The 14298-nt window shown below is 39.4% G+C and overlaps 1 protein-coding gene across 1 annotated transcript in view; it reads right to left on the bottom strand.

Moving 5' to 3' along the window:
- SNX25 (sorting nexin 25) overlaps window positions 1-14298 on the bottom strand; it is a 149446-nt gene that overhangs the window by 14443 nt on the left and 120705 nt on the right. Inside the window, 2 exon segments of the mRNA XM_049772429.1 lie at window positions 1014-1131; window positions 2387-2551. Of these exon segments, the coding sequence (XP_049628386.1) occupies window positions 1014-1131; window positions 2387-2551 (283 nt within the window).

Here is a 14298-nt window from a genome sequence, read left to right as displayed (position 1 = left end):
AGACACCTTGGCTGAACTGCACTGGTTGAATGTATAAGAGTCGGGAATCTGTGGAAGTATTGGTGGGAAGGGTCCTACTCAGAACCCAAAAGCCAACTAGTATGGTTTGCCCAAATTTTTTTTTTTTTTTGGTGGTTTTTGGGTCACACCCAGTAGTGCTCAGGGGTTATTCCTGGATCCAGGCTCAGAAATTGCTCCTGGCAGGCACGGGGGACCATATGGGACGCAGGGATTCAAACCGATGACCTCCTGCATGAAAGGCAAATGCCTTACCTACATACTATCTCTCCGGCCCCTGGTTTGCCCAATTTTATCGGTAAAGCTTTAGGAGGAAATCTCCTAGAAAAATGCTACAATGATCTTTACTTGGCTATACTAGGAACTTTCACTTGGCTCTACCTTAGGGCTCTCATCATGTGGGTGGAACATCTCTCACACATTGCCTGTATGTGCACTACAGGATACAGAACAGAACCCCTAGTATCTACTCACAAGATGCCAGTAGCTTTATCTCCCAAGTTGTAACAACCAAAAATGTTTCTAAACCCTGCCCAATGTCTCCTAGGAGACCAAATTCCCCCATTCACCCTACCTGGTATCCACTCTACTTTGGGAAGACAGGTGACTGAAAAGTAAGGCTAGAGCATTCCTATATCCACAGCTGAAAAACATCACTTTTAGCAACAAAGCTCTTCCTCTTTCAAGCAAAATTATTTTCCATATACCCTTTGATAATGAAACAATAAGCTATAGTAAATCACATCCAAAGAAAATCATATTATTCAGCCTTTTAGCACTGTTGGAACATGGCATGGGATGTCAGGACCAAGCTAGGCTCTGTGAGTACAATGATGGTATCATTATTAATCACCTTGGCCTTTATAAGGATTTGGTGAATAAAAAGACATTTCTTATTTAAAAAAAAAGGAAAAGGAATAGTAAGTATGCATATGTACATGCTAATATTAATACTTAAGCACCAAATATCAACCAAATAATATCAAGAAACTTACTTCCTCGAAGTTCAAAAATCTCCCCAATCAGCATGAAACATGGTTCAGCCAAGGAGTCTTTTTTTCCATCCACATCATCCCCATAGTCTGACAGGTCACTGTCTTCCTCGGTCTCCTCCTGGATGCTCAGAAAAGTCACAGGAAGCACAGCACTTAGCCAAGAAAGTTGGTAGAATTGTTCTCCTTCTACATGTCAATTCCAAACCACATGCACATAATTCAGCCTTACATACGCCTTTAAACTTTCCTATGTACAGAAATAATGTATTTTCAATAAAGAGGGCATGCGTAACAAATTTCATGGAAAAGCTGGATCCTCAAACCTTATGTGAACTTGAAAATAGTTTTGAAAACCTGTTGACTGTCTAAATAATGAGCTAGATCCTAAGTTTTCTAACCATTTGAACTTTAGGCTTTTTTTTAAATTTTTAACTGGAAATAATTTTATCTCTGCTTGCTTATTTTTTAAGAAGGGTAGGCATATTAGAGTGATGCCAATATGCTTAAAACTCACACTCAAGTTTTTACAGTTCAGCTATTCTCATTTCCTGATCTTCCTATCAGCAAGTTTCACTTCAAAATTCATTACACTTCAGGCCCCAGGCTGGAACAAAAGAGTGATGGTAGTGACTAGTTCCAGACTTTAATAGCCTGCTGCCACTGGGAGAGAGTGACAGATGCATGAAGAACCGTTTCATTGAGCAGAGGGATGTACAGTCACAGAGAACCAGGCCCAGGTAGTGGAGGGACAACAGGAGTTTACCCAAATGTCTGCAGAGAGGGCAGAGCTAAAGTTGCAGGAGCAAGAAGAGGGTGAACATTCCTCTCAGTCCAAAAACCTACCGTCTCTCCCTCAAGTGCATACTCTGCTCCAGAACCTTCTCTTTCAACTCCTTCACTATAAAAGGGCTGCCTGTCCATCAGCTTTGCCAAGAGCAGCTCCTAGCGAGTCTCCCTTCCACCTTTTATTTGCTGACCTCATCTTTTTTTTTTTGGGGGGGGCACACCCGTTTGATGCTCAGGAGTTACTCCTGGCTAAGCGCTCAGAAATTGTCCCTGGCTTGGGGGGACGCGGGGGATCAAACTGCGGTCCTTCCTTGGCTAGCGTTTGCAAGGCAGACACCTTACCTCTAGTGCCACCTCTCCAGCCCCGACCTCATCTTTTTAATTCTGTATCTTAAATCTTCCAGATGGCTGGTAGGGGAGCACAAATATATGTCCCAAGATATAACAATGATAGTAATAGAAAATTCAATTTATCTGCTTTCTACTTGGTTGTTTGCAGCAACTTTCTGTTCCTCCCTTCAAACAGCTTCCAGAAAGACATCAGTTTAACTATACCGTGAAAATGTCATGCCAGTTAGACTGCTCACCTCCTGGTGGGAGAAAAAATCACGAGGAAGTCTTTCCAGAAATGAGGATAATGAAAAACTGGGCTTTTTCCCCGGCACATCAATAACCTTGAGGTAGTCAGGAGAAGGGCTCAAAAAGGCATAAAGGGCTTCACTCTGGCACAATCTTTCATTTGAAAGCAGATACTGTGGAAGAAAGAAGAAGAATCAGTCCTGACAGAGCATTTCTGGGCTGCTCACAGCTGACACAAGCAAAGGCCATCATAGGGAAAGTGATTGGGTCAGGGATGACTTTCTTTGTATTTCAGAATGTAAAGCTACTTTACTGAAAACCTCACTGCACTCTCCCATCCCGGAAATAAATATTTCACTGGTTCCCAGTTATCTCAGAAACAAAATTCTTTAAAAAAAAAAAAAAAAAAAGGGCCCGGAGAGAGAGCACAGCGGCATTTGCCTTGCAAGCAGCCGATCCAGGACCAACGGTGGTTGGTTCGAATTCCGGTGTCCCATATGGTCCCCCATGCCTGCCAGGAGCTATTTCTGAGCAGACAGCCAGGAGTAACCTGAGTACCACTGGGTGTGACCCAAAAACCAAAAAGAAAAAAAGAAAAAGAAACAAATATTCCTCCTTTTTTCAGCAAAGTGCCCTCATCATCCTACCCAAATGGGAAGCTACAGGTCCCTGTAGACTCAGCTTTGTGCTATGCAGTATGGCCAACAACTCTGCTCTGCACAAGGACCACAGATCCAGGGGTTATGCCTCTGAGGGTCAACTTTGCTTACATTCATTGGTGTTTAAACAGTGCACCTACTGGCACATTAAACAAGGATACCATTCAATCATCCTTGGATGGCTATGCTCAGATTCTACATCAAGATGAAAAAGTAAACTTTGAGTGAGCACTGCTGCCAGCCAATAAACAGTTCGACTTATCTGTGCAGCCATATTCCAGGGTGCTTGGTCCCATAATTATAGAATAGTTTATATTGGGCCTTAAGCTGAATATTTGTTTTCCTAATGTTTTTGTATCATCAGAGGAGAAAGGACATAAATCCAGTTTATTTATATAAAGAAAGTCCTTTGAAAAGACAGTTAAATTAATACTGTGACCAAAAAATGGTTTAAAAGTCTTCTATAAAAAGATCAGAGAGGTTATACAGTGGGGAAAGTTTTGTCTTATAAGAGGTGAACCCTAGTTGGATCTCTGACACTGCATATAGTCCTCTGAATACCAATAGGGGTGACCCTAAATCACAAAGCATGAAGTCCTAAGCATCAGTGGGTGTGGTCCAAATGATCCTACCCCCCAAAAGAGACAGATACAAGGGTGGGGATAGGGAGATAGATGATAAAGGGTTTAATTCCCAGTACGCCCAAAGCATCATTGGATATAACCCTGGGGGCCTGAGCACTTCTGGACTGGCCCTGGTGGATCCCAGATAGGCAGAAACACCATATCTTCATGTCCTAGCATTGAGCAAAGAGTCTGGGTGGTTGAGAATAATAAGTGTCCCTAGGGCTCTGAATCCAACTTGAGAGAACTCCATACCAAAAATAAAGTAGGGGGGAATTTGGAATAAATTAGAAATATAAAATATGACTCCATTTTATGGTCTCCCTTGGGAAAGATGGAACACTGATGAGAACTGTGCTTCTGAATACAGAAGGTAAGTAGGTAAGAGATTTGATTCTACTTCTAGAGAAACTGTTCTCTGATGCTCACTTAAATTTTCTGAGATCTGAAAATCCTTGGTCCTTCTCTAGAACAAGCATCTCTGAGAGACCCCAATGCTACCATACTGGGGTGAATGAGGGCTCAAGGATACTGCCAGAATTCAGTGAGTTCTCAGTTACATGTTTCCTGCAGAAGACAGCCTGAAGAAGTGTTTCAGAGGTAGTAATAGAGATGGGGATGGTAAACTGTAGAGCCATTTATGCCTGAACCTAACAAACTGTCCTATATTCCTTTCTTCAGGGTATTATATATTCAGCTCAACATGTAGATGCGAGTGCTCTAGGAAGAGTGACAGTATCCCACTAACTTGATTTACTTTAAGCTAATATGCATTCCAACATTATTTTATAAAATAGAAAGAATTATATAAATAGTAAGTCTCAAACTTAACCTAGTCAATATATATATATATTTAGAAAATTATTAAATATAAGACTTTTTTTTTTTTTGGTTTTTGGGCCACACCCAGTGATGCTCAGGGGATACTCCTGGTTATTCGCTCAGATATCACTCCTGGCTTGGGGAACCATTTGGGACACCAGGGGATCAAACCGCAGTCAGTCCTAGGCTAGTACAGGCAAGGCAGATGCCTTACCACTTGTGCCACTGCTCTGGCCCCAAACTTTTTTTTTTAATGACTATTGCTTTGTAGTACAATTTAAAGTTGGGGTAAAGTGATGCCTCCCATCTTTTTTTTCCTAAGGGTTGCTTTAGCTATTTGTGAGTGTTCACTGTTCCAAATAAATTTTAGGAGTGTTTGATCCACTTTTTTGAAGAATATCATGGGTATTCTTAGAGGAATTGCATTAAATCTGTACAAAACTTTGGGAAGTATTGCCATTTTAATTATATTAATCCTCTCAATCCATGCACAGGGTATGGTTTCTATTTCCTTGTGTCCTCTTTTATTTCTTTAAGCAGTGTTTTGTAGTAGTTTTCTCTGTATAGGTCCTTCATCTTTTTAGTTGACTCCAAGATATTTGAGTGTGTGTGGTACTAATGTGAATGGGATTGCTTTTTTTAATGTTCATTTCTTCTCTATCATTATTTGTGTAAAAGAAGGACATTGGTTTTTGCATGTTAATTTTGTAGCTGGCCACTTTGTTATATGAATCTATTGTTTCTAGAAGTTTTTTGGTAGAGCTTTCTTAGGGTTTCATATATATAATATCCTGTCATTTGCAAACAGTGAGACCTTGACTTCTTCCTTTCCTATCTGAATGCCCTGGATATCTTTTTCTTGCCTAATTGCTATGGCAAGTACTTAGAGTACTGTGTTGAATAGGAGTGATGAGAGGGGGCAACCTTGTCTTGTACCAGATTTGAGAGGAAAGGCTTTTAGTTTATCTCTATTGAGAATATTTGCCATTGGATTGTGGTAAATGGTCTTGACTATATTGAGAAAAATTCCTCCCATTTCCATTTCCATCTTGTTGAGAGTTTTTTTTTTATCATAAATGGATGTTGGACTTTATCAAATTCTTTCTCTGCATCTATTGATATGATCATATGGTTTTTATTTTTCCTTTTGTTGAATAATGTTATCATGTTGATTTATGTATGTTAAACCATTCTTGCATTCCTGGGATGAAGCCTACTTGGTCATGGTGTATGACCTTCTTGATAAAGCATTGGATCCTATTTGCCATGATTTTATTAAGGATCTTTGCATCTGTGTTCATCAGGGATATGGTCTTTAGTTTTTTTTGTTGGTTTTTTTTTTTTTTTTGGCAGCTTCTCTGTCTGGTTTCTTTAACTTCCTGAAAAGAGCCTGACAAGGATTGGTAGTACTTTTCTTTGAAAGGTTTGAAAGGGTTCGTTAGTGAATCCATCTGGACATGAGCTTTTGTTTTTTGGAAGACTTGATTACTATTTTAATTTCCTCAATAGTGATTAAACTGTTTAGATATGCTAGATCATCCTGATTCAACCATGGAAGATTATGAGAGTCCAAGAATTTATTCATTTCTTCTAGGTTCTCATGTTTTGTAGCATAGAGTTTCTCAAAGTAGTCTCTGATTACTGTGAATCTTTGTATTATCTGCAGTAAGCTCCCCCTTTTCAATTCTAATTTGTTTTTTTAAGTTTCGCTCTGTCACTTTCTTTGTGAGTTTTGCTAGTAGTTTATCAATCTTGTTTATTTTTTCAAAGAACCAACTTTTACTTTTGTTGATCTTTCAGATTTGGGGGGTGTTCCACTTCATTAATTTCTGCTTTAAACTTTGTTATTTTCTTCTGCCTACTTATCTTGGTTCATTTTGTTGATCTTTTCTAATTTTATAAGCTGTGTCATTAAGCTATTTATGTAGGTCCCTTCTTCCTTCCTGATGTGTGCTTGCAAAGCTATAAATTTTCCTCTTAGTACCACTTTTGCTGTGTCCCATAAATTCTGATAATTTGTGTCTTCATTGGCATTTGTTTCTAGGAATCTTTTGATTTCTTCTTTGGCTCACTGGTTGTTCAGTAGTGAGCTGTTTAATTTCCAGGTGTTAAAATTTTTCTTCTGTGTCCCTTTGTATTTTACTTCCTTTTTAATTTTGTATTTTACTTCAAATTTCAGTGCCTTATGATAAGAGAAGGTAGTCTGCACAAATTCTATCCTCTTGATTTTATGGAGGTATATTTTATGGGCCAGCATGTAGTCTACTCTGGAGAATGACCCAGGAGTTTTGGAGAAGAATGTATATCCAGTTTTCTGAGAATGGAGTGCCCTATATATATCTACTAGTCCACTTTCTTTCATTTCTCTTTTCAGACTAGTATATTCTTGTTGAGCTTAAGTCTGGTTGACATATCAAAGGGTAACAGAATAATAATACATTAGCCTAAATCCCACTTAGAAGGGAATTTAAAAATTGGATGTTTTTGAAAAGCTATAAATATTTCTAAAAATTAAATTTCTGTATTTTATAATTGGGCTTATAATGTTTAAGCTTTCTAAAAGTGAAATCTCAATTTCATTTCTCTCTTCCTGCTGTAATTCTCAAAGTAAATTGCAAGAATATCTTGGGGTCAGAGAGATGGCATGGAGGTAGGGCATTTGCCTTGCATGCAGAAGGACAGTGGTTCAAATCCAGCATCCCATATGGTCCCCCAAGCCTGCCAGGGGCAATTTCTGAGCTTAGAGCCAGAAGTGACTCCTGAGTGTTGTCTGATGTGACCCAAAACCAAAAAAAAAAAAAAAAAAAAGAATATCTTTAGGACTGGTGGTGTATGGCAATTAAACCTGGACATGCCCTCATAAAAGGAAAAACTTTGGACTGTTGGCTGTAGGTGGGAGGCAAGAGAGTGACCAGAGCAGCGCCTGCTGGTTTGTGGGGATGGGGGAGGAAGATAAAGCATCAGAGAGATGCAGTCTGCTTTGTATCTAAACCTTTCTCTTTCTTTCTGAACCTGGGCCTCCCCAGCCACCTCTGGCCAGTGTATATATGTCCATATATCTTTCCTCTCTCTTAGAAACCTCCAGGGGGCAGCAGCAGGCCTCAGACTCTAAGAGGAATAAAAGATACATGGGTTCTACTTCTCTCTTCTCTTTCTCTCTGTCCCAGTGGTTGCTATGTGTTGGCGTCCCTGGGTGGGCATCAGGCACGACCTGGCAGCCAGGGCCCATGGGGCCCTTTGAGTCTTGCAGCCCAGTTGCCCTGGCAGCTTGGGCCCCTGTAGTCTTGCAGCAGCTGAGCAGCAGACAGACCTGCAGCTTACTCCAGTAACCTGCTGAATAATGGGGAATTTCTATAAGGATCAGTTAGAACACAGGACTCTGTGAAGATCTAAGATGATTGTTCGGTAAATGATGAAGAAAGAAGTAAAGCTACAGAGTAGAAACTTTACTACGTTTAGTGTGGCTGGAATAAATGCTACACATGAGAAATAGGGAAGAAGGCCTGGAAGAATATTAAGATCTACCATAACAGCATGGTCAAGGGTGTTCCGCTAGGTACAATAAGGAATCTTGTCATATATATATATATGGGATTCTGGAATGCTCATAGATGTAGACCTAAAAGCATCTGTCCTTCAGACAAAGCATTTCACATCTTGCTTTTTCTGTCATCAACTACAATTTGAAATGCGGCCTAAGTATACTGATGTTAGCACTTTCAAATAAAGACTTTAAAGAAATTAAAAAACAACTGAAGTCATTACCTCTTGAGAAAACAAATGGTAATATTAGAGACTGTGCCATCTAGTTCAGCCAAAAATTTTCTTAACCACTCTACCTACTGACAATATGCCAAGAGAAATGCTTCAGAACGCATCAACCTATTCTTTACACCATCCACAATCTAGCCCCTTTCTATGCCCCCAAAATGCAGGCAGGAGTCCATACTCTCAACATGAAGGACAGGAACAAAGTTGCTACTGGAAACTGTCACCAACAGCAGAAGCTGGAAAGAGGATTCAGCTGAGAGTTCCACAGCTGCATATATTTTGAATGCTACACATTCATTTGCAAATACGACCCTGCATTCATCTGAATGACTTAATTGGGGTGCTATGCTAATTTTATAGAGGATTAATATCTCCTTGACATTCTGAATCAGTATCAAAATTATGTTTCAACTTTAAATTTTTCTCCATAAGTAAATTTAAACATTAATGATTCTCTTCTCCAGTTCTGATATAATAATTAAACTTGGAAAGTTTCTCTAAGTACTAATTTTATTTCATGAGAAGGAACATATGTATAAAATATATGCACTGTATATTTGTATGGAGAAAGGGGAAAATTGATTTATAAGGGGGAAAAGAGACTTAAAGCACTTTTTTTTTCTTTATCACACCCAGTGATGTTCAGGGGTTATTCCTGGTTCTGAACTCAAAAATTACTTCTAGAGGTGCTCGGGGAGACCATATGGAATATCAGGGCTCAAACCTGGGTTAGCGTTGTGCTAGGCCACTTTTCAAGTAATATCACTCCAACACCAAACTTAATATTGGCTTAAAAATTCCTATTTTAACTACGATTCATACTTACACTTTAATTACATTTTAATATAGGTTTTATATAACTTAACCAATACATACTGAATGCCTCAGGACTTGTAACTATCACAGTACAATCCCAAATCACAAGTCCAAGTTATACGCTTTCAAGAATTACAATAGCTTTGGGGTACAGTTTGAGTAACTTAACTATACTCTAAAGGGCCTGGCTAAGAGAAAACACACAGTGGTTTTCATTGAAGACAGCAAGCATATGTCTGGCCTTATTCTATAAAAATAAACTGAAGAGATAAAAGGTTGCTTTTTTGTAAGATCTGAAGTATCCAAAGTAAAACAGGCATTTATCACAAAAATGTTAAAAGTGATAAAATCAGGTGCCTTTGTTCACTCTGAGGACTTCAAAGGAAACTTCTTCTGTGCCTGTCTGCCTGTGTTTCTGAATCCCTGAAGGTTTCCTCAGAGGCCTAGGGAGTGCACCCCCAAAAAACTGCATTTTGAAGCTGCCCAGTAAGTACATTCTGGCTGCTAGGGTCGCTGTCCAATAAGCTGAGGTCTCTGGCCTATGGAGGCTCGCCCTGCTGTGCCTTTGTTCACTCTGAGGACTTCAAGGGAAACTTCTTCTGCGCTTGTCTGCCTGTGTTTCTGAATCCCTGACGGTTTCCTCAAGGCCTAGGGAGCGCACCACCCAAAAACTGCATTTTGAAGCTGCCCAGTAAGTACATTCTGGCTTCGGAGTCACTGTCCAATAAGCTGAGGTGTCTGGCCTGTGGAGGCTCCGCCCTGCTGTGCCTTTGTTCACTCTGAGGACTGTCAACTAGAGGCAGCAGAAGAGCACTTCGTGGCCGCGCACTCTTTCTGACCAATGAACCCCACCAAAACATGCAGGAAAAACCACACTACAAGCATGATAATGGGGAAACCTCGCAGGCTAACACCATGCACAGAAAATGAAGACGAAAGCTCGGATAATCTAACAGATTCCAACCACCTGATTAACCTCTCTGATAAGGAACTTAAAATAGCAATATGGAAGATGTTTGAAGAACTCAAAGAAAGCATAGATCGATCTGAACAAAACACAAAGACAGAAATCAGAAAACTCCAAACCGAAATAACAGATCTGAAAAACACGGTAGCTCAACTGAAAAACTCAATGGGATGGCCTCGCCAGCAGGGTATCAGCAGCTGAGGAGAGAATCAAAGTACTGGAAGATGTGATGCAGAAAAACTCAACACAACAGAAGAAATTGGAAAAGAACCTTAAGACAAATGAACAGGCACTGGGAAAAAGTACTCAAGGAATGCAAACAGATGAAAATAAAAGTCTTTGATAAACTCAACAGAAACAACATAAGAATCATTGGAGTCCCAGAGACCCAGGCAGTCCAGAAAGAATCAACTGTCAAAGACATCATCAAAGAGATACTCCCAGAGTTAAAGACTACATGCAATCAAATCCTGCATGCCCGAAGAGTACCAGCAAAAGAGACCCAAAGAAAAACACCCCAAGACATATCCTCGTTACAATGACAAATCCCATAGAGATAGAATACTGAAAGCAGCAAGATCAAAAAGGGAAATTACATTCAAAGGAGGATCCCTAAGACTTACAGCAGACATGTCACAAGGAACTCTCAAGGCCAGAAGACAGTGGTGGGATATTGTGACAAGACTGAATGAAATGAATGCCTCACTGAGAATACTGCACCCAGCCCGACTCACGTTCAGGTTTGAAGGAAGAATACACAGCTTCATGGATAAACAACAGCTCAGAAACTTCACAGATGATAAACCAGCCTTAAAGGAAAAACTGACAGGTTTGCTCTAAGACAAGAGAGACCAACAAACACAGCAAACTTATCTAATCAGAGACTACTTTGAGAAACTTTATGCTACAAAACATGAGAACCTAGAAGAAATGGAAAAATTCTTGGACACTTATAACCTTCCACAGTTAAGTAAGGAGGATGTAGCATATCTAAACACCCCCATCACTACTGAGGAAATTGAAACTGTAATCAAATATCTGCCCAAAAAGAAAAGCCCAGGCCCAGATGAATTTCCTAACAAATTTTTTCAAATCTTTCAAGAGGAGCTACTACCAATCCTAGCCAAGCTCTTCCATGAAATTGAAAAAACGGGAACACTCCCAAACAGCTTTTATGAAGCCAACATCACCTTGATACCAAAACCAGACAGAGATGCTGCCAAAAAAGAAAATTACAGACCAATATCCCTGATGAATGCTGATGCAAAGATCTTCAACAAAATCCTGGCAAATAGGATTCTATGCATAATCAAGAAGATCATACACTACGACCAAGTAGGTTTCATCCCAGGAATGCAAGGATGGTTTAACATCCATAAATCTATCAACATCATACACAACATCAACAACAAGAAAAATAAAAATCACATAATCATATCAATAGATGCAGAGAAAGCATTTGATAAGGTCCAACACCCATTCTTGATCAAAACTCTCAGCAAGATGGGAATGGAAGGAACCTTTCTCAATCTAGTTGAAGCCATCTACCACAAGCCAATGGCAAATATTATCCTCAATGGAGAAAAACTGAAAGCCTTTCCTCTAAATTCTGGTACAAGGCAAGGCTGTCCGCACTCACCACTCCTCTTCAACATAGTACTGAAAGTTCTTGCTATAGCAATCAGGAAAGAAAAAGATATTAAGGGAATCCAGATAGGAAAGGAAGAAGTCAAGCTCATTGTTTGCAGACGACATGATACTCTACTTAGAAAACCCTAAAGACTTTACCAAAAAGCTTCTAGAAACAATAGATTCATATAGCAAGGTGACAGGCTACAAAATCAACCTACAGAAATCAATGGCCTTTTTATACACCTATAATGATAGGGAAGAGATGGACCTCAAGAAGGCAATCCCATTCACAATAGTGCCGCACAAACTCAAATATCTTGGAGTCAACTTGACCAAAGACATGAAGGACCTATACAAAGAAAACTATAAAGCCCTGCTCCAAGAAATAAGAGAGGATACATGGAAATGAAAACACATACTGTGCTCATGGATTGGCAGGATTATCATCATTAAAATGGCAATACTCCCCAAAGCATTATACAGATTTAATGTGATCCCCTTAAAAACACCCATGACAATCTTCAAAGATGTGGTCAAACACTTATGAAGTTCATCTGGAAAAATAAACACCCCCAAATAGTTAAAGCACTCCTAGGGAAAAGGAAAATGGGAGGCATTACTTTCCCCAACTTTAAACTGTACTACAAAGCAATTGTTATCAAAACAGCATGGTATTGGAATAAAGACAGACCCTCAGCTCAGTGGAACAGACTTGAGTTCTCAGACATTGTCCCCCAGACATACAGTTATTTAATTTTTGACAAAGGAGCAAGAAATCCTAAGTGGAGCAGAGAAAATCCCTTCAACAAGTGGTGCTGGCAGAACTGGTTAGCCACTTGCAAAAAAGAAAACATAGACCCCCAGTTAACATCATCTACGAAGGTAAAATCCAAATGGATTAAAGAACTTGATATCAGACCTGATACCATAAGGTATATAGAACAACACATCAGTAAAACACTCCATGACATTGAGACTAAAGGCATCTTCAAGGAGGAAACTGCACTTTCCAAACAAGTGGAAGCAGAGATCAACAGATGAGAATACATTAAACTGAGAAGCTTCTGCACCTCAAAAGAAATAGTGCCCAGGATACAAGAGTCACCCTCCAAGTGGGAGAAACTATTTACCCAACACCCTTCAGATAAGGGGCTAATATCCAAAATATACAGGGCACTGACAGAACTTTACAAGAAAAAAACATCTAATCCCATCAAAAAATGGGGAGAAGAAATGAACAGACACTTTAATAAAAAAAGAAATACAAATGGCCAAAAGGCACATGAAAAAATGCTCCTCATCACTAATCATCAGGGAGATGCAAATCAATACAACAATGAGATACCACCTCACACCACAGAGATTGGCACACATCACAAAGAATGAAAACAATCAGTGCTGGAGGGGAAGTGGAGAGAAAGGAACTCTTATCCACTGCTGGTGGGAATGCCATCTAGTCCAACCTCTATGGAAAGCAATATGGAGATTCCTACAAAATCTGGAAATTGAGCTCCCATTCGACTCAGCTATTCCACTCCTAGGGATATACCCTAAGAACACAAGAATACAATACAAAAACCCCTTCGTCACACCTATATTTATTGCAGCACTATTCACAATAGCCAGGCTCTAGAAACAACCAAGATGCCCTTCAACAGACCAATGGCTAAAGAAACTATGGTACATATACACAGTGGAATATTATGCAGCCGTCAGGAGAGATGAAGTCATGAAATTTTTCTATACATGGATGTACATGGAATCTATCATGCTGAGTGAAATAAGTCAGAGAGAGAGAGAGAGAGACGCAGAATAGTCTCACTCATCTATGGGTTTTAAGAAAAATAAAAGTCATTTTTGTAACAATCCTCAGAGACAATGTGAGGAGGGCTGGAACACCAGCTCTTCATGAAGCTCACCACAAAGAGTGGTGAGTGCAGTTATAGAAATAACTACACAGAGAACTACCAAAATCATGTGAATGAATGAGGTAACTGGAACGCCTGTCTGGAGTACAGGTGGGGGTGGGGTGGGATGGAGGGAAATTTGGGACATTGGTGGTGGGAATTTTGCACTGGGGAAGGGGGTGTTCTTTCTTTACATGACTGAAACCTAATCACAATCATTTATGTAATCAAGATGTTTAAATAAAGAAAAAAAATGAGAAAAATAAATAAATAAATAAATAATACCAAAAACCTGCAAAAAAAAAAAGGTAATAAAATCAAATTAAATTTAAGTTAAGTGCTCTGTCATTAAAGGAATCACAGAGAAAGTGAAAAAGTGAAAAAGAATCCACAGAAAGGTAGAAGATATGTTCTAACAATAGACTCAAATCTAAACACATATGAAATTCCAACATTGCAATCCGGAAAAGACTGTCAACATGACAGCAAAATAGACACAACTTTAATAGACACTTCAAAAAGAAACCAGCCAAATGGCCAAAACATAATGACTGCTGTTCGACCCCATTAATTATGAATAAAAAGAAAATTAAAGCCACAATGAGAAACTATTACAGATCTACCAGAATCACTGTTAAAAAAAAAAAAAGGGCAGAAAATAAGTGTTGGTGAAGATACAAGGCCACCAGAACCCTGGCACATGACTGGCAAGTATGTGAAAAT

The sequence above is a fragment of the Suncus etruscus genome, chromosome 4, assembly GCF_024139225.1.
Source record: "Suncus etruscus isolate mSunEtr1 chromosome 4, mSunEtr1.pri.cur, whole genome shotgun sequence".
NCBI lineage: Eukaryota > Metazoa > Chordata > Mammalia > Eulipotyphla > Soricidae > Suncus > Suncus etruscus.
This window is presented reverse-complemented; position numbering and strand designations above follow the sequence as displayed.